This window comes from Pristis pectinata, chromosome 8 (assembly GCF_009764475.1).
Source record: "Pristis pectinata isolate sPriPec2 chromosome 8, sPriPec2.1.pri, whole genome shotgun sequence".
Classification (NCBI taxonomy): Eukaryota; Metazoa; Chordata; class Chondrichthyes; order Rhinopristiformes; family Pristidae; genus Pristis; species Pristis pectinata.
Window position 1 is genome coordinate 14,256,164 of NC_067412.1, and position 19,393 is coordinate 14,275,556.

Here is a 19,393-nt window from a genome sequence, read left to right on the forward strand (position 1 = left end):
TGCAGAATTCCTCAGTCACGAGGGATAGGAGGATGTGACAGCAAGTGAGGCAGGTATTGGAATCCAATGTGTAGCTCTGGAGGAACCCCCGCCCTTGCACTTGTTCAAAACGTACACTATTCTTGCTGTCTGTGTGTATGAGAGGAGAGACTGCAGGGAGGGTATGTATCTTGTTGGGGTTGGTGAGTAAATTGGAATGGAAGGGATACATCCAATTATCATGATCTGGACTTGAGCAAATGAAAACCAAGACATTGATAAGAAAAAGTAAAATACTAGAGTCATCTGGCAAAGAAAGATGAAAAAGTTCTACAAAGTTTCTATAGCAATATAGAAAGATAAAGGTGAACAAGAGTTAATGTGCGTTAGGAAAGATTATATTGGGGAATGAAGGAAATGGCAGAGAAATTAAATAGTTTGTCTGTCTTTGAAATGAATAAAATAGGTGTAAGAAGATATTTCCCCTCGATAAGGAATCTAGAGCTGAGGAGGGTTGTTCAGGAGACCATGGTCTCAAAGAAAGGGCTTGGTCACTTAAGACTGAAATGAGGAGAAATTCCTTCATTTGTAGTGTAGCGAATCTTTGGAATCCTGCACCACAAAGGGCTCTGGATGTTTGGATATTGCATTCAAAACAGATCAATTAGATTTTAGATACGAAAGGAATTGAGAGATGTGGGTAACAGGTAGGAAAATGATATGTGAGCTAGATTAGCCATGATCTTGTTGAACGGTGAAGTAGGCTAGAGGAGCCAAATGGCTGACTTATTTATAATATTCTTATGGAAGAAGCCACAGAAAACACAGGGAAAATTTGTCAGAGATTCATGAGTCTTTGGATTTCTTCCTCAGAGTGCTGAAAGACATAGATACTTGATGAACAAGATTATCATTGGTAGACAGGATTGCAGAGATGAGGTTACAGTTACATATTAAATGGTACAGTTGGCTTGAGAGGATGAGTGGCCTATTCGTAATTCATGTACATAGTGGAGAACAAAAGGTCCAGAGTGAATTAGCATCTGGAAAAAAAAGCATTTTAAAAAAAAACTTAAGGAGAAATTAGTGGAATTGAAAGCTGATTTAAGTCCCCAGGATCTGATGATCTTGTATTAAATAATAATAGGATTTATGAAGGGAAGATTGTGTTCGACAAATGTTAGTTTTTTGAGGTTGTAACAAGCAGAATATATAAGGGGGAGCCAGCGTAAGTAGTATATTTGGACTTTCAGAAGGCCTTTAAGATGGCACAGAAGAATACTAAACAAATTAGAGCGGATGGGACTGTTGATTGGGAGGCTGTGACAATTGGGTGCTGCAAGCTTGGTGCTGTAGACCAAGCTATTGAAAGTCTATATCAATAATTTGAAAGGGGGATCCAAGTGTAATGTATCTAAGATCGCTGATGATACTAAACTGGATGCCAGTGTGAGTTGTGAGGAGAATGTGGAGTGTCCAACAAAAGATGCAGGATAAGTGAATGGGTGAGGAAATGGCAGATGGAATATACTGTGAAACCATCCATTAAGGTAGAAAAATATAGAAAATAATTGTAATTTGAAATGGTGAGAGATGGTATGTTAGTATTCAGAGGGACCTTGATGTGCTTGTATAGAAATCACTGAAGGTAAATAGGCAGGTGAAGCAAGCAAATTGAATGTTGCCTTTATTGCAGGAGGATTTGAGAACAAGATATCGTATTTAATTACATAAGGTCTGGTGAGATTGCATTCAGAATATTGTGTATTGATTTGGTCTCCCTACCTAAGGAAGACCAGAAGGAGCACAGCAAAGATTCACCAGATTGATTCGCGGGAATGGGAGAGTTTGTTAGATGAGAGATTAAAGACGCTGTGTCTATGCTCTCGTGTTTATAAGAATGAGAAGTAATTGTATTGAAATATGCAAAAACTTTTCAGGTCTATGTGGTGTACGGTCAGGGATGATGCTTCCCCTGGCTTATTCGGTAACAGCATTGCCATCTGTGGAATGTATGTCTGAGAGTGGAGCTGCACTCTGTCCTCTGTAGAAACCTGTTCCGTATGGGAGCTTCACTTTGAATGCCTTGTTACTATTTTAGCTCTTTTTGAAGGTAATTCTCCAAAGTAAATCTTTTGTATGAGCTCATATAATTTAAATCTGACACTTAATTTCAAATCAAAGTTGCTTCAGTAATTTGTATTTTTTCCTTGTGTGTTAGAATGTGTAGAGAATATGCACACACACTGTAATTAGCCATAGAGGCATCATAATGGTGGTTGTCCTTTCATCAACATTATGTTCCCTATGGATATGCATGTTAACCAGTTTGTCTTTTGTTATTGATTTTGTGATAATTTCATAATTAAATGTTAATATATTCGTAGGTACATGTACCATGTCTTAACAAAGAACACAACTGTAACGGATAGTAATCGTAATCTGCTGGTGGAGACAATTCGGTCTATTACAGAAATCCTCATCTGGGGAGATCAAAATGACAGCTCTGTTTTTGAGTAAGTCACAATCAATGTTTTGTTTTATCTGTGCAGAAAGAAAGAAACTACAATGAAGTCATTTCTGTATTAACTCTTTCTATGCATGGGCAAATATACTTTTGGTGGTTTCATTGTATGAATTTGCAAATAAATTATTGCTTGCATAGAGTTAGGATATGTCTCCTTTCTCTGCACTAATGCCTTTTTTCCTGATTCGTAAATAAGTAAGTAAATTTCACACATGGTTCTAATGTTGCATTGTTGACTTCCAAAGCACATCCAGTTTCTGATTTTTCTCTAATGGCAAAACTATGAATTCTCTGCCTAAGATTTGTCGGCATACCCATGTCATGTTGTTATGCAGTCCAACACTTCGGCACAATGTTCTGCTGCTTCCAATGTTGTTTGTTACACTGCATGAAGTATTGAATACAAGTAGTTCTGTTATAACGTAGTTGCATTCCTAAGAACCTTGCATTATAGAAAATACAAAAACAATTTTGTTCATGGGGAAAAGTGGGGTAAGGGGTAGAGAGTTTCAGACTTGTAATAATCATGTTATTTTTTTCTATAAGATTTTCAAACATAAAGATGTTTTTAATAGATACAAGTTTTATTTTGTTACTGTGAGCTAAAAATACTCAAGGCTGTATTTTACATGGTTTAATAGAGTATCTGTGCACGTGTCAATAGAAGTGATTGCTTGTCAATTTCCATGGCCTCCCACAGTGAAATTGGCAGCCTGTGTTCTTAAGAGACAATGGTGCCTGATTACTGCAGGGAGGTTGCATGTAAACAGGTTTTTCTCCCCCAAGACTTTTTCTTTCCCAAGACAGCTTTTTTTTCTGCTTGTCAATTTCCAAAGTAAGTCTTAAGTGGTTCTGTATTTCCTGATCAAAATCGCATTATAACCAATTCGGCCCGTGTTACACAAATAGTTTCTCTAATTCATCGATCACATTATATCCAGTCTGCTTTATAGAAACGTGTTATAGCAGAACTACCTGTACTGTTAATTCATATCGCTAACTTTCAGAGACAATGTTGTTGAGGATCTTTATAACAAATAATTAATATCACAACAATTTAGTTTGATAATTTTATTGAGCAGAATTTTAAAATACAGAAAGTATATATGCTTCATTTCTGAGAACAAAAGTACTATTGTGACAGGGCAGAGACAATGCCTTCAGTTTCACAAATAGCCAGAAAATTGACATAGTGGAGGACTAGAGAGTTAGTGGTGGAAAAGCTATGTATCAGAAACTGACACCCCTGTTTTTGAATGTCATCACCAAGGCAGAGCATGCCAATACATAAGGGAAGAGGTGTCCTGACTTTATGGGGCAGGGTGGGGATGTTCTGGGTGGATCTGAATAGAAAAGAGTAAAAACCAGTGTATCCAGTTTCACTGAGCAGGACATTGTAGAATTGGTGTTGCAGAAGAATTATATGGATAATTATATTAAAGATTGCAGAGAATTCACATTCACATCAGGCAAGATGCCATTTGTAGCAATTGTTAGAATTGTTTCCATGATGTGGCAAGGAAGCAAAGTTGATTGGAGGTATTCAAATGTAGTTATGGTGAAGAAGGGGGTGGATTGATAAGTGGTGATTTGTTCAAAGACTTGAAAGAGGACAATGGAAGTTGAAAGTGGGATGATAGTTTGGAAGGACGGTGGGATAGATCATGAGATATGGGGGTGATAACTGGCCTTCTGAAAGAGAAGGGATAATGAGTAAAGCGGAAAGATGCATGGGTTCATATTTATGGCAGGGTGAAACTTGGAGCCTGGGGAGGGAAAGCACTGGAGGTAACTGAATGCTTGGATCTCTTTCATTTGTGATGTTGGAGGTCCAGTTGTAGCGGAGGGAAGTTTGGTTGGTGGGGAAGTTTGGTTGGTGAGAAAGAGGAGAGGAGTTTCAGGTGATGGTTGATTGTGGATAAAAACAGTGAGGATTTGCCTTGCTAGGATTATTTTGGAGAATAGGTGTTTGATTGAAGGGACTTGCTACTAAATGAAATAGCTCCTTAAATTTTAAATCATTACTAATGAAGAAATATTTTGTTACAGCTTTTTCTTGGAGAAAAACATGTTTGTTTTCTTCTTAAATATCTTGCGCCAGAAATCCGGTCGCTATGTGTGTGTGCAGCTGCTTCAGACGATCAATATCCTGTTTGAAAATATTAGCCATGAAACCTCATTGTGTAAGTTTATATTCCTTAATAACTTCTTAAAAGTCCACCTTATACACTCTTTTCCTTTCTGCTGACCTGTACCTCCCAGGCCATAGAATGAATTAATAAGTAGTACTGAAGTTGTTAAGTTTAGAAGAAAAGTTGAGTTAGTTTTTTTTTCCATTGATGGATCTTACCACCAGATATATAATGTGATTACTAATTGAATTCTTGATGAAACTACTGTATTGAAGCTTTAGGAGATAGTTTTGCTTTCATACGGCATTGATTTTGTTTTATATAAAAAGTTTATTTTTCCTGATATTGTCTATGTTCAGTCAGGAAAAAAAATGTCATACTCCTTTGTATGTGCATGCATCCCTTTGCCTGCAAATCACTCCACTCACCCTGCCTCCACCCCCACCAGTCTGTCTGCGTCTCAGTGATATTTTTTTTACCCCTTTCATTCTTTGTCCTTGATCCCCTCTGCAGTTTCTTTCTCTGCCCTGTTGATGCTATCTTATTGTTTCCTTTTGAGTGGTAGGTGTTGTCTGTGTGTGTGTCTTCAATGAAAGTGAGAAAGAAATATGGGGCAGAAGAAGTCAAAAGAGGGGATAAAGAAACTTTATGGCTTCTTCAGGGCATCCCAAAATGTTTTAGTCAATGAAGGAAAAATCATACCCAATTTACACACCAAGCTCTCTCAAACAGGAAAATGATGATGACTAATTGCAGTTTGGTGATTTTGAGGGTTAAATATTGGCCTGGATACTGGGGATAAGTGCTCTGCTCTGTTCAGAATGTTCCTTTCATCTGAGATTGCATATAGCAACTTGCTTTAATGGTCACTTTCTTTATAAAAAAAAAGCATTTCTAACAATGAAGCATTTCTTCTATCCTGCAGTAGAATACAGCCTAAGTTTTAATGTGCTCAAGTCTCTGAAGTGAGACTCATAGAAACATAGAAAAACTACAGCACAATTCAGGTCCTTTGGCTCACAAAGCTGTGCCGAACACGTCCCTACCCTAGAAATTACTAGGCTTACCCATAGCCCTATTTTTCTCAGCTCCATGTACCGATCAGTCTGTTGAAAGACCCTATTGTATCAGCCTCCACCACGTTGCTGGCAGCCCATTCCACTCACTCACCACTCTCTGAGTTAAAAAAAACTTAACCCTGACATCTCCTCTATACCTACTCCCCAGCACCTTAAACCTATGTCCTCTTGTGGCCACCATTTCAGCTCTGGGGAAAACCCTCTGACTATCTACCCGATCAATACCTCTCATCATCTTATATACCTCTATCAGGTCCCCGCTCATCCTCCGTCGCTCCAAGGAGAAAAGGCCGAGTTCCCTCGACCTACTTTCATAAGGCTTGCTCCGCATTCCAGGCAGCATCCTAGTAAATCTCCTCTGCACCCTCTCTATGGCTTCCATATCCTTCCCATAGTGAGGTGACCAGAACTGAGCACAGCACTCCAAGTGGGGTCTGACCAGGGACCTATATAGCTGCAACAATACCTCTCGGCTCCTAAATTCAATTCCCCGATTGATGAAGGTCAATACACCGTATGCCCTCTTAACCACAGAGTCAACCTGTGCAGCCGCTTTGAGCGTCCTATGGACTCGGACCCCAAGATCCCTCTGATCCTCCACACTGCCAAGAGTCCTACCATTAAGACTATATTCTGCCATCATATTTGACCTACCAAAATGAACCACTTCACACTTACCTGGGTTGAACTGCATCTGCCACTTCTCAGTCCAACTTTGCATTCTATCTATGTCCCTCTGTAACCTCTGACAGCCCTCCAAACTATCCACAACTCCCCCAACCTTTGTGTCATCTGCAGACTTACTAACCCACCCCTCCACTTCCTCATCCAGGTCGTTTATAAAAATCACAAAGGGCAAGGGTCCCAGTACAGATCCCTGATGTACACAGCTGGTCACTGACCTCCACGCAGAATACGACCCTTCAACCATTCTTTGCCTTCTGTGGGCCAGCCAGTTCTGAATCCACACTGCAATGCCCCCTTGGATCCTATGCCTCCTTACTTTCTCAATAAGCCTTGCATGGGGTACCTTATCAAACGCTTCGCTGAAATCCATATACACTACATTTACTGCTCTCCCTTCATCGATGTGTTTAGTCACATCCTCAAAAAATTCAATCAGGCTCATAAGGCAGGACCTACCCTTGACAAAGCTATGCTGACTATTCCTAATCATATTATACCTCTCCAAATGTTCATAAATCCTGCCTCTCAGGATCTTTTCCATTAGCTTACCAATCACTGAGGTGAGACTCACCGGTCTATAATTCCCTGTGCTATCCCTACTCCCTTTCTTGAATAAGGGAAAAACATCCGCAACCCTCCAATCTTCCGGAACCTCTCCCGTCTCCATCGACGATGCAAAGATCATCGTCAGAGGCTCTGCAATCTCTTCCCTCGCCTCCCACAGCAGCCTGGGGTACATCCCATCTGGTCCCGGCGACTTATCCAACTTGATGCTTTCCAAAAGTTTCAGCACCTCCTCTTTCCTAATATCTGCATGCTCAAGCTTTTCAGCCCACTGCAAGTCCCCACCACAAGTCCCCCAGATCTTTTTTCTGTCATGAATACTGATGTAAAGTATTCATTAAGTACCTCCGCCATTTCTTCTGGATCCATACACATTTTCCCACTACTGCACTTGATAGGCCCTATTCTTTCGCATCTTATCCTCTTGCTCTTCACATACCTGTAGAATGCCTTGGGGTTTTCCTTAATCCTGCCTGCCAAGACCTTCTCATGCCCCCTTCTGGCTCTCCTAATCTCCTTCTTAAGCTCCTTCCTATTAGCCTAATACTCTTCCAGATCTCTAACATTACCTAGCTCTCTGTACCTTTTGTAAGCTTTTCTTTTGACTAGACTTATTATAGCCTTTGTACACCACGGTTCCTGTATCCTCTGTCTCATTGGAACATGCTTATGCAGAACTCCACACAAATATCCCCTGAATATTTGCCACATTTCTTCCGTACTTTTCCCTGAGAACATCTGTTCCCAATCTAATCTTCCAATTTCCTGCCTGAGAGCCTCATAATTCCCTTTACTCCAAGTAAACACCTTTCTAGTCTGTCTGTTCCTATCTCTCTCCAGTGCTAACGTAAAGGAGATAGAATTATGATCACTATCACCAAAATGTTCACCCACTGAGAGATCTGACACTTGTCCACGTTCATTTCCCAATACCAAATCAAGCACAGCCTCTCCTCTTGTAGGCCTATCTACATATTGTGTAAAGAATCCTTCCTGAACACACTTAACAAACTCCTGCCCATCTAAACCCCTCACTGTCTGGAGATGCCAATCGATGTTTGGGAAATTAAAATGCCCCATCACAACAACTCTGTTATTCTCACACATTTCTAGGATCTGCTTCCCTATCTGCTCCTCAATATCCCTGTTACTATTGGGTGGCCTATATATATAAAAAAAACACCCAGTAAAGTTATTGACCCCTTCCTGTTCCTAACCTCCACTCACAGAGACTCCGTAGACAGTCCCTCCCACGATGTCCACCTTTTCCACAGCCGTGACACTATCTCTGATCAACAGTGCCACTCCCCCACCTCTTTTACCTCCCTCCCTGTCCTTTCTGAAACATCTAAAACCTGGCACTTGAAGCAACCATTCCAGTCCCTGAGCCATCCAAGTCTCCATAATGGCCACCACATCATAGTTCCAAGTATAGATCCAAGCTCTAAGCTCAACTGCCTTGTTCACAATACTCCTTGCGTTAAAATAGACACATCTCAAGCCTGTCTGAGCATGTCCCTTCTCTATCACCTGCCTATCATACCTACTACTAGCTTTCTCTATTTGAGAGCCAAACACCTCTTCCCCAGTCTCTCCAGTTCGGATCTAAACCTTCTGAACCTTAGGCCAACTGAGACACAGCCAACGCTTGAATGTTACTAACATAGAAGGACAGCGACAGGGAAAGGAGTCATAGTATATGGCTATGTCCAGTTTGCTGATTGGGCATCTGTAGAAAATATTACCCTCATTGACTAGGCTGTCTTTTCTTAATTGCCTCTCTTCTCTCCAGTACACAGCTGATTAACCTTTCTGCTCTATCACACATTTGCTTTACTACCAATCTATGCTCCTGACACTGCCCCAATCTCCCCTTCAGAACCACCAACTTAGTCCCTCGTATCTTTGTCACCTTTTGTCTCCTGTCACTAAGCACGCTGTGCACTGTTCCCTGCACACCTCCCTCTACTTCCTTACTGCCTCTTTACTTCAGGACCATTGAAGGGTCAAAATACCAAAGTGCATTCATCTTCCACCAAGAATATTTTCCCACTCCTCTGTATCCCTCAGGAGTTTTGTTTGATTTTAAAACTCCACTTTTTTTTTAATTAAAACAAGTCAAAAGTATAATAATGAAAAAAAAACTACCTTTCCTGAGGATATAAATGGATTGAGTGAGTGGGCAAAAGACTGGCAAATAGAGTTTAATGTGGGGAAGTGTGAGGTCATGCACTTCAGTAAGAGAAATTAAAAGGCAAATTATTATCGAAATGGAGAGAGCGTGCAATTGAGTGAAGTACAGAGAGGTCAAGGCATTCTAGTGCATGAATCACAAAAAGCTAGCAGGCAAATCCAACAAGTGGTTAAGAAGGCAAAAAGTATTTTGACCTTCATTGCAAACGGGTTGGAGTTTAAAAATAGGGAGATTTTGTTGTGGTTGTACAGGTTGTTGTTGAGGCCTTGCCTGGAATACTGCGTACAGTTTTGGTCCCTTTACCTTGAAAAAGAGTATGTACTAACATTGGTGGCAGTACAAAGGAGATTCATGGGGCGTATTCCTGGAATCTTGGTATGATTGTCCTACAAAGAGACGCTAAATAGTTTGGGTCTGTATTCCTCGGAGTTTTGAAGAATGTAGGTGATCTGATTCAAACATATAAGATCCTAAGGAGGCTTGAAGGATGTTGGGATGGTTTCCCTAGTGGGAGAGTCTTGAACAAGGGGACATAAATACAAGAAAAGGGGCTGGCCATTTTAAACTGAGGTACATAGAAATTTCTTCTTGCAGTGGGTGGTGAAGTTTTTAAATTGGAGGTGGATAAATATTTGATAGAACACAGGGGCAAGGAGAAATGGCACAGAAGAGGAGTTGAGGCCAGCATAGATCAGCCATGACCATGTTAAATGGTGGGGCAGGCTTGAAGGGCCCAATGGCTATCTAACTGCATTGCATAGTTAGAGTAAATCTGGGCAGAGTTGCTCTAATGTGGTATGACAGATTTTCTGTCAGAAGCATACGTTGTTAGAATTAGCAAACAGGAAAGTCCTTTTGGCAAGAAAACTGAAAGGGAGGACTTGCAGAAATATATTTCACTGTGCAATAATTTCTTTGCTTTATATTGAATTTGCTTTATATTCAATTTGCTTTTAGAAAACTTTTCTTGGAGGCCAGGAGGATTAGATTTTATTTTTAAAATAATTACTGCGTGTTGAATGTCATGTACTTAGTACATAACAAATGCCACTTTGCTGTGTTTATGTGAATATGTCCTGAGACTTCATGTTACAGTGGGCAGATCATCTGTTGCCCTGAGATTGCTGGCTGCTACTGAACCACATTATTTTTTCCAGCATGGTACCTGGCACAGTCTTCTCTGGGTTCTCTGTAGAATGTCTGTTAGGTTCACAGAATGGCTTCAGCATTTGGTGAGAGACCATCCTCAGGCTTACCAGCTGTCAAACCTGTCACTGTTACAGAACATTTGAGAATATCTTTGACGTTAGCAAACATTTAAGAATACTTGGAACCTCTCAAGTAATTCAAACTTACTAAAAATTAAAATTATTAAAATGCTTCTCACAAACACACTTAAAACCAGTGTTAAACATTTAAACTAAGAATGATGTGAGAGTAAAGGGTCAGAGGAAATAGGGGGAGGGGTGGCCACATTTCACTCCAAGCTTATGTGGTGTTTGTTGTACAATAGATACCCAACATTGAAAATTATCACTGTAGGCAGCTTGCACTTTTTAATGTGAAGTTCAGGACTTGGAATGTTTGGACCTTTATGGATAGCTGCAGTAATGCAAGTTAGGAATGTTGCTCTGCAAACATAGTAGGGGAACTTGGTTGCATTGGCACTGACATTGATATTCTGAGTGAGAGATGACTAGGAGAAGATGGGCAGCTCAAAGAACAAGGCATGATGGATGTGCCACCTTATAGAAGGGCAGACTGAAAGGAGAAGCTCATTTTCATGGGGTGGCTTTTGGCATGAAGAATAAGTTAGCTTGGTGCCTCAGTGACTACTCATTTTTGATTGAAAGTCTCATAACCACGCCCCCCCCCACTTAATTCTTAGGTAGAAATGATGCACTGCAGACACCAGTGCATATGGCCCAATGCTGGAAGCTAGGGATTACGCCAAGGAGGGCTTCTACTCTAATCTTGGTCTGCATTTCAGACTTGCTCTTCTGGATGGCCTGCAGGCTCAGAAAGGATGCAGTCCTCTGGAAAAGTGTGATTGGTTAGGAAAGCTAACTCCAACAGTCTTCCTCCAATGCTCTGAGCCCTGTTTTTTCAGAACCATGAGCACAAGAACTCATGGTAACACTCCCTATTTCAAGCAGTGGCATCCGATGTTATTTTATTGTTGTAGCAGAAACCACAGTGCTGTCCATATCACTAGTGCCTTGTCAGATACAGATGACTGTTAGAGTGACCAGCACCTAATTTGCTCCATTTTCTCTATCAACTTGGCCTTCAAACAAGCACTGTATAAGAAAATCAATGTTGAAGGTCTTGAGGACCTGCTAAATAGACTTTCTTAAACAACTCCTTGTGGATGCTTGACAACCCTAATCAACAAAAGCCATTATGGGTTCGTAGTCAGTGAACTGCCCTTAAGTATGCTGTAATTTGCATCTGTGAAGTGAATCTTTTATTCTCTACCAGAAAACACCAAAGTGGTTTGGTGGGAATGAGACTAAAAGATAGAGGATCTGATTGACTGCAAAGGTGAGATGTTCTTGGATTGGAAACTTTAACACGTCTCAGGGGAAAAGAACTGGCTCTTGGGCACCTGAAAGCTGAGGTCCATCAGAAAACCCATGTCCTAAAGAACTTGTAGTGAATGGAAAGAGCATAAAAGATCTAGCAACTGTCTGACAACCATGACATGCAAGGATTCTTCCGTGCTGTCAAGCACCCAAGAACTGAGGGGTGTCAGAAATATTCAGCACATTTTTTTGGAGGATCATTTTGGAAAAATTCCTCACTATGACCCTTCCCTTCACAAAAAGTCCTTGATTCTAAACCAGATGACCCTATCTGATACAAGCCTTGCTACCATCACAGACTGAAACATAGTCAAAAAGGCAATTAAAGAAAACACTCCAAGGCCTCGGTGCTGAAGTTCTAAAACTTGGCAGAGATGAACTTCAGTTACAAATTTGCAACATCATCTTGCATGTCTAGGAAGAGGAATACATGGCATGGGACCTTGTGAAGTCAACTATTTTCCTCAATCTTTTTCTCTGCAATGCTCCATTTCATTTCTCATAAGCTTCCCACTGGAATGGATCTAATTTACAGGCCAAATGGAAAACTGCTTCTCTTATATTCCTTCTACTCCAAACGTGATCATTGAGCAGTATTAGACGGGTGACACTTGCCCATGTACACTTTTGGAGGCTGCGCACCAAGTCATAGATGGTTTGTACACTGAATTGTACAAGTGCACTTCATATCCACAAAAGAAAGATCCTTTATCAACTTGTCCATGCTACACAATACTGCCCTCCAGCAATAAAAGTCCATAACAAGGTCCTGGAAAACATGAGCAACTTCCCATATCTTGAACTGAAGACAGATATCAATGATTCAATTAGCCATTGCTTTCAGTAACCTTTTGCTGTCAGCCTTTGGCTGTCAGAAAAGCCTTTGCTATCAGAAAAGTGTTTAAATATCAAAATCATAAACTAATGCATGCCCTCCTATACACTTCTAAGACATTGACTACTTGTATTTTATTACTAAAGTCTCTCTAATTCCAAGTAACTCCTTTTGTGGAGGGTGGGGATACAATATCTGAGCACTTGTTAATTTAAATAATTGAAAGCAAAAGTGCCATTTTTCATCTTCATATTCAAGAGGTATTCCTATTTCATTATTAATTTTTATAATAATGTTTCCATGCACTACTTTAAGAGGATGAACTGATAGTTATGGTGTGTTAATCAAATTATAATGCAATTTGTTACATTCATTTCTTACTAGTGGAATCTGGTAGTGAATCTAGAATGTCTTTTATGTCTCATACAAAGTGCTTTTTAGATGTCATTTAGGGCATGTTGATCATGTATGGAGGTGGTGTGTCCTTACATTTTCCATTACGTTTTTCAAACTTCAGTGTTGCTATTCTTTTACAGATTACCTGCTGTCTAATAACCATGTAAATTCTATTATTGTGCACAAGTTTGACTTCTCTGATGAGGAAATCATGGCGTATTATATTTCCTTTTTGAAAACACTTTCCCTTAAACTCAACAATCATACTGTGCATTTTTTCTACAATGAGGTAAGAAAATATTACTTATTCTTTTTATTAAAAAAAACATTGATTTCAACCTTTGTAAGCATATGTGGAAACTAAAAGTGACTTCAGTCACAAGTGGATTTTATTTTTATTCTTATTTGTTAAGCCTGATTTTAACATTGGACATTTCTGTTGCCAGAAATATTGCTTGTCAGCATAATAATTTGTCCCTTGGGCCACCCTTCTTCAGCATTACATCCTGAAAGTTCTTTTTCAAAAATTTTTATAAAGGATTTAACTAAGGCTTAATTAAATGGCCTTTTGCAAATCATTTTATTAAATGAATCTGTTGCTGCGTTGGAGTTTTTTTTCCATAAAAGAACAGCTAACTTCAGTTGTAACATCTATGTTGTGTTAAATAAAGAAGACTATGATACTTCCATTCAGTGAAGAAAGGGTGAAAAGGTTTATACAAGTTTTTCCATTTAACATAATAAAAAGATCTCAAGATGCTTCAGAGGGTTACTAAAATTATAAAATTGACACTAAGCAACATTATTTGGATTGGTCACTAAAGACCTAGTCAAAGACTTTACACAGTTTCTTAATGGAGAAAACGAAGGAGTGAGGCAGAGATTTTGGAATGCTACTCTAGAACACCTGCTAGCTGAAGGTAAAGCCAGCAATGGTGGTATCTAAATTTGGAGAAGATCAAGATGGTTGAATTGGAGGTGCATAGAGATCTTGGAGCGTTATAAAGCTGGAGGAAATTAGAGTTGCCCTGTTCTTTTTCCCTCTATAATGGAGAGGTTTGAAAGCCAAATTAAGAATTTTAAATCGGGCACTCTTTAATTGGGATTTAGCATAGGATGATAGGACTAAAAAGATGCAAATTAATCATTGGCAGCAGAATTTTGGATGGTTTCCGGTTTATGGAGAATAGAACAAGGGAGGCCTGCTGGCAATAGCTTGGCATGTATGAAGATTTCAGCAGCAGATGAACTGATTTAAACTATATTTGGGGAACATTTTAGAAATGGAAATAGGCAATTTTTTCCAGAGATGTGGATGTGAGGTCACATTGAAAGAAAGTTGTGAACAGTCTGCTTCAGTTTCAGATGAGGAGAGGGATGGAGTTGAAATCTGGGGAGCAGAATTTGTGACTCAGACTGAATGCGGTAACTTGGATCTCAATGCTTAGATGGAAACATTTTAAAGAGATATAAAGAAAATTATGTAACCTTATAAGAAGACAAAATTTTTTTTAGGATTCTGAAACATTTCAAATAATGTTTAAAAGACAATAATTGGGAAGTTTAGAAGCTTTTCTTCCTTTCATCTCATTTCCCTTCCTCCTTCCCTTCAACACCTGTGGGGAGTCTCTGGTTCTGCTTGGCTATTCTCTTTCTTGGGATGGATGGGAGTCATAAATTGTGTCCTGCTGCCTATTGATCCTTAGGAATGTCTTGCTTCTATCTTACCCAACTTCAAAATGCATTGTTTTGTTGATGCAAGCGAGACTGCAGATGCCGGAAATCTGGAGCAACACGCACAAAATGCTGGAGGAACTCGGCAGGTCAGGCAGCATCTATGGAGGAAAATGAACAGTTGATGTTTCGGGCCAAGACCCTTCATCAGACCTGAAACGTCAACTGTTCATTTTCCTCCATAAATGCAGCCTGACCTGAGTTCCTCCAGCATTTTGTGTGGGTTGCATTCTTTTGTCACGCATTTATATATCAGTCTGTTCTCTTGAAGAGAAATGTTAGCTATGGAACCATTGTGGACACTGTAAATAAGTCGTTATTTGATCGTGTACTTTATTCCTTTCCACAAAAGGAATGATTCAATAATGGACCATATTTTCACTATTTGAAGGCTGTCTTTATTTGGCCTGAAGTAAACCATGTTGCCCAGCAGAGGCCACCCAAACACTGAGAGAAATGAAAACCTCTGTTTAATGCTCTAAAGCTGTGCTCAAGTGTGCTCTCTGCTCAGGCTGAGTGATTTTGTTGGTTTTATTTTAAATTGAACTTGATCATGCTTAAAGGTTTTAATTGGTTTTTAAGTATTTCTTTGCAAGCTTGCTTTCCTGTGGAAATGTTTAAGCTCTATTTGATATAAGAAATATAAGCAGGAGGAACCATTTGGCCACTTGTGCCAGATCCACCATTCAATAAGATGGCTAGTCTCTTACCCCTGCAGCATTTCTCTGAGCTAACCCCATATCCCTTGATCTGCTTAATATCTAAAAATATATTAATCTGTATATGGAATATACCCACTTGATGAGCTTCCACAACAGCCGTGTTGGGTAGTGTATTCCAAAATTCGCCTCTCTGGCATTACAGAATATACTACTATGTAAACATGCCATTCAGCCCAACAATTCCACACCAATGTTTTCATTGCTCCTCTTAAAGCACATGTTCCTGCTGACATGTGCTTTGCCAGCTTCCCCTTGAGTTTAAGGGTGCAGTGCACTTATGAGGTAGCGAGATTACATTTTTACCAAAGCAATAAGTAAAAGCAAATGAGAGAAACTGAAATAAACAATCTACAGATAGAACTCAGACTTTAGATTGTGGTTTGTCTTCTTCCATTGTTGTTGGACCTCCCAAAGAGCTTTTGCAGCTTTTTGTTCTGATCTTTTATTTTTCGATTTCCAGTAGTAACTGATGTATTTCCCAGTCTCTGTGAATCCTATAAGTGGAAGAGTAAAAGGAATGGCTTGTTCTTGTTTCTTTACTTCTGGAGAAGCAATTTTTAAGTTTGCACTCCATGACTTTGTTGCTTTCCATATTGGAGTGCTTATACTTACTAAATTTCCCTTTTTTGTTACTCCTGTTATTCTGGAAACATTTAATACATTTGAAGGCTACCAGAGATTGAGTGTCATTGGTAAATATCTACATCCAGTAGATAAAGCAGTTAAAACAGCTTAAAAATAGAACACTATATAAAACCTTAGTAATACTTATTTGTTTGTAGCCCAGACCCTGTTCAATTGCTGGCTGAATTCTTATTATCTCTCATAATTCTAGCACACTAATGACTTTGCCCTTTACACGGAAGCAATTAAATTTTTCAACCACCCAGAGAGCATGGTCAGAATTGCTGTCAGAACAATCACTCTTAACGTGTACAAAGGTGAGTATAGCACAGTGTGGTTATAAATGTTAAATAATAAGGCCATTAGTGAATGCTTGCAAGGCTCTGATAGAAATCATGTTAGCTGGCATACATTTTGTAATTTGAAGTGATTTTACCACTAGCTAAGGTGTTGGCTTCAAACACCTTTGAATATTTTTGAGTTGTATTGTACTAGTAGCGTAAGTGGTTTGCTATTCAAGAATGGAAAATTGTTCTATGTGCAGAGAAAATTAATAACATAATTGTAAAACTTAGAGTTACAGAGTCACAGCCCTTTGGCTCACTGTTTCCCTGTGCTGGACAACATACACCTTTCTATAATAATCACATTCCCAATACATGGCCTGTAATCTTGTATGCTATGTTGTTTCAAATGCTCATCAAAATACTTAAATATTGTGAAAGTACTGCTTCCGTCACCCCAGAAAGCAGGGGTTCTTAGTTTCAACAACCATCTGTGTGGAAAGAGTTTTGTCAAGTTCCTCTAAATCTCCTACCTCTTATTTTAAACTAATGTCTTCTGATCATAGACAACTCTGGTAAGGAGAAAAGTTTCTCTCTATCTACCCTATCTATGCCCTTCATAATTTTGTATACCTTTATCAGGTAGAGGTTTACAAAATTATGAAGGGCATAGATAGGGTAGATAGTGAGAAATCAATTCTTAACTTTTACTGCTCTCTCCTTGGAGCTGAAATGTTCCATCCCAGTCAACGTCCTGGTGAATTTCCTCTGCACTCCTTCTAGTCCAATCACATCCTTCCTACAGGGTGGCAACCAGAACTGCACTTAGTACTTCAGCTGTGGCCTAACTAATGTTTGATACAGTTGTATCTCCCTGCTCTTATAGTAAGTATATGCTCTTGACTAATGAAGGCAAGTATCCCATCTGCCTTTTTAACCACCACCTCTATCTGTGCTGCTGCGTTCAGGGATCCTTTGACACGTACATCAAGGTTGTCAGTACTTTTTATCATTCATTGCATATGTCCTAACCTTTTTAGTTCTCACAAATATAATGATGAGGCATTTTTTGGGATACAATTCTGTGTACTTTTTTTTTGCCCATCTTACTGACTGTTTGATATCTTCCTATAGCCAAAGATTGCTGTCACAATCCACAATGTCACTAATCTTCATGTCATCTATGAACCTACTGATCGTACCTCCTCCTACATTTATATATCAAACAGCAAGGGTCCCAGCACCAATCCTTGTGATACACTACTGGTTACAGGCTTCCATTCGCAAAAGGAACTCTGGTTCATCAGTGTCCAACTACCAAGCCAATTTCGGATTCAAATTGCCCTGGATTCCATAGACACATATCTTTAGGACCAGCCTCCAACATGAAACTTTTGTCAGAGGTCTTACTGAGGTCCAAGTAGACTACATTAACTGTACTATGCACATTGGCACAGTTAGTCACTTCCTCAAAAGACAGGACCTGTCCTTAACAAAGAGATGCTGTCTGTCCCTGATTAATCCCTGTCATTTTAAGTGCACATTAATCCCATCCCTCTTTTTTTCCAATCAGATCCCTACCACTGATGTTAGACTCACTGACCTGTAATTATCTGGCTTAGTTTGTTTTGCCCTTGAATAAAGGTATCACATTTACTGTCTTTTTACATCTGGAACCTCTTTTGCGGCCGATGAAGATTGGAAAATTTCTGACTGAGCCTCAGTACTTTCTTCCCATACTTCTCATATCCTGGAATACATCTCATCAGGCCTTGGGGATTTATCCAACTTTAGGCCTGCTAAGAGAACTTTTCAATGGTAATTTGTACAAGAATTCTGCACACTCTCCCTGAATTCTCCCACTGCCATGTCCTTCTCCATGTGAATACAGATGAGAAATATTTACTTAGGACTTTCTTCTGTCCTCCAGCTTCACGCAGGTTGCTACTTTGATCTCTAATGTGCTTTTATTGGTATCTTTCTTGCCATTTCTATCCTTCTAAAATACTTAGTCATAGAGTAATACAGCATGGAAATAGGCCCTTCGGCCCAACTGATCCATTCTGTCCAAGATGCCCCATCCATGCTAGTCCCATTTGTCAGCGTTTGGCCCAGAACTTTCTAAATCTTTCCAATCAATGTACCTGTCCAACTGTCTTTTAAAAGTTGTCATTGTACCTGCCTCAACCATTTCCTCTGACAGTTCATTCCACACACATACCACCCTTTGTGTAAAAAGTAAAGTTGACATTCAAGTTCCTATTAAATCTCTCCCCTCTCACCTTAAACCTGTGCCCTCCAGTTCTTGATTCCCCAACCCTGGAAAAAGACTGTGTGCATTCACCCTATCTATGCTCCTCATGATTTTATGATCTCTGTAAGATTACCTCTCAGTCCCTTTATGCTCTAATGAATAAAGCCCTAGCCTTTCCAACCTCTCCCTATAATTAAGTCCCTCCAGTCCTGGCAACATCCTTTTAAATCTTTTCTGCTCTCTTTCCAGCTTAAATAACATCCTTCCTATAGCAGGATGGCCAAAACTGAACACTATACTCCAAGTGCAGCCTCACCAGTGTATTGTACTTTTATATTCAATGCCCTGACTTATGAAGGCCAGAGTGCCAAAAACTGTCTTCACCTCCCTGTTTACCTGTAACTCCACTTTCAGGGAACCATGTACTTGTACTCCCCAGGGTCCTGTTGTTCACTGTGAAAGTCCTACCTGGATTTGACTTTCCAAAGTACAACATTTTGCAATTATCAGAATTAAACTCCACTTGCCATTCTTCAGACTCAGCTGATCAAGATCCCCCTATAATTTTTGATAACCTTCTTCATTGCCCACTATACCACCTATTTTAGTGTCATCTGCAAACTTACTAACCTTGCCTTGTACATTCGTATCCAAATTGTTGATATAGATGACAAACAGTGAGGCCCAGCAGTGACCCCTGAGGCACTGGGGTCGGTGCTGGGCCCATTGTGCAGTAGTGACCAGTTACTAAAGAAAATGGTCGTGGGAGGTCTCTGTCCGAGAAACCACCTTTCACC

The 19,393-nt window shown here is 39.7% G+C and overlaps 1 protein-coding gene across 3 annotated transcripts in view; it reads left to right on the forward strand.

Moving 5' to 3' along the window:
- clec16a (C-type lectin domain containing 16A) overlaps positions 1-19,393 on the forward strand; it is a 180,055-nt gene that overhangs the window by 14,705 nt on the left and 145,957 nt on the right. For all 3 annotated transcript variants that reach the window (XM_052021126.1, XM_052021127.1, XM_052021128.1), the window contains exons 2-5: positions 2,367-2,495; positions 4,556-4,689; positions 13,119-13,267; positions 16,270-16,375. In XM_052021126.1, the coding sequence (XP_051877086.1) occupies positions 2,367-2,495; positions 4,556-4,689; positions 13,119-13,267; positions 16,270-16,375 (518 nt within the window). The remainder of the gene's footprint in view (positions 1-2,366; positions 2,496-4,555; positions 4,690-13,118; positions 13,268-16,269; positions 16,376-19,393) is intronic.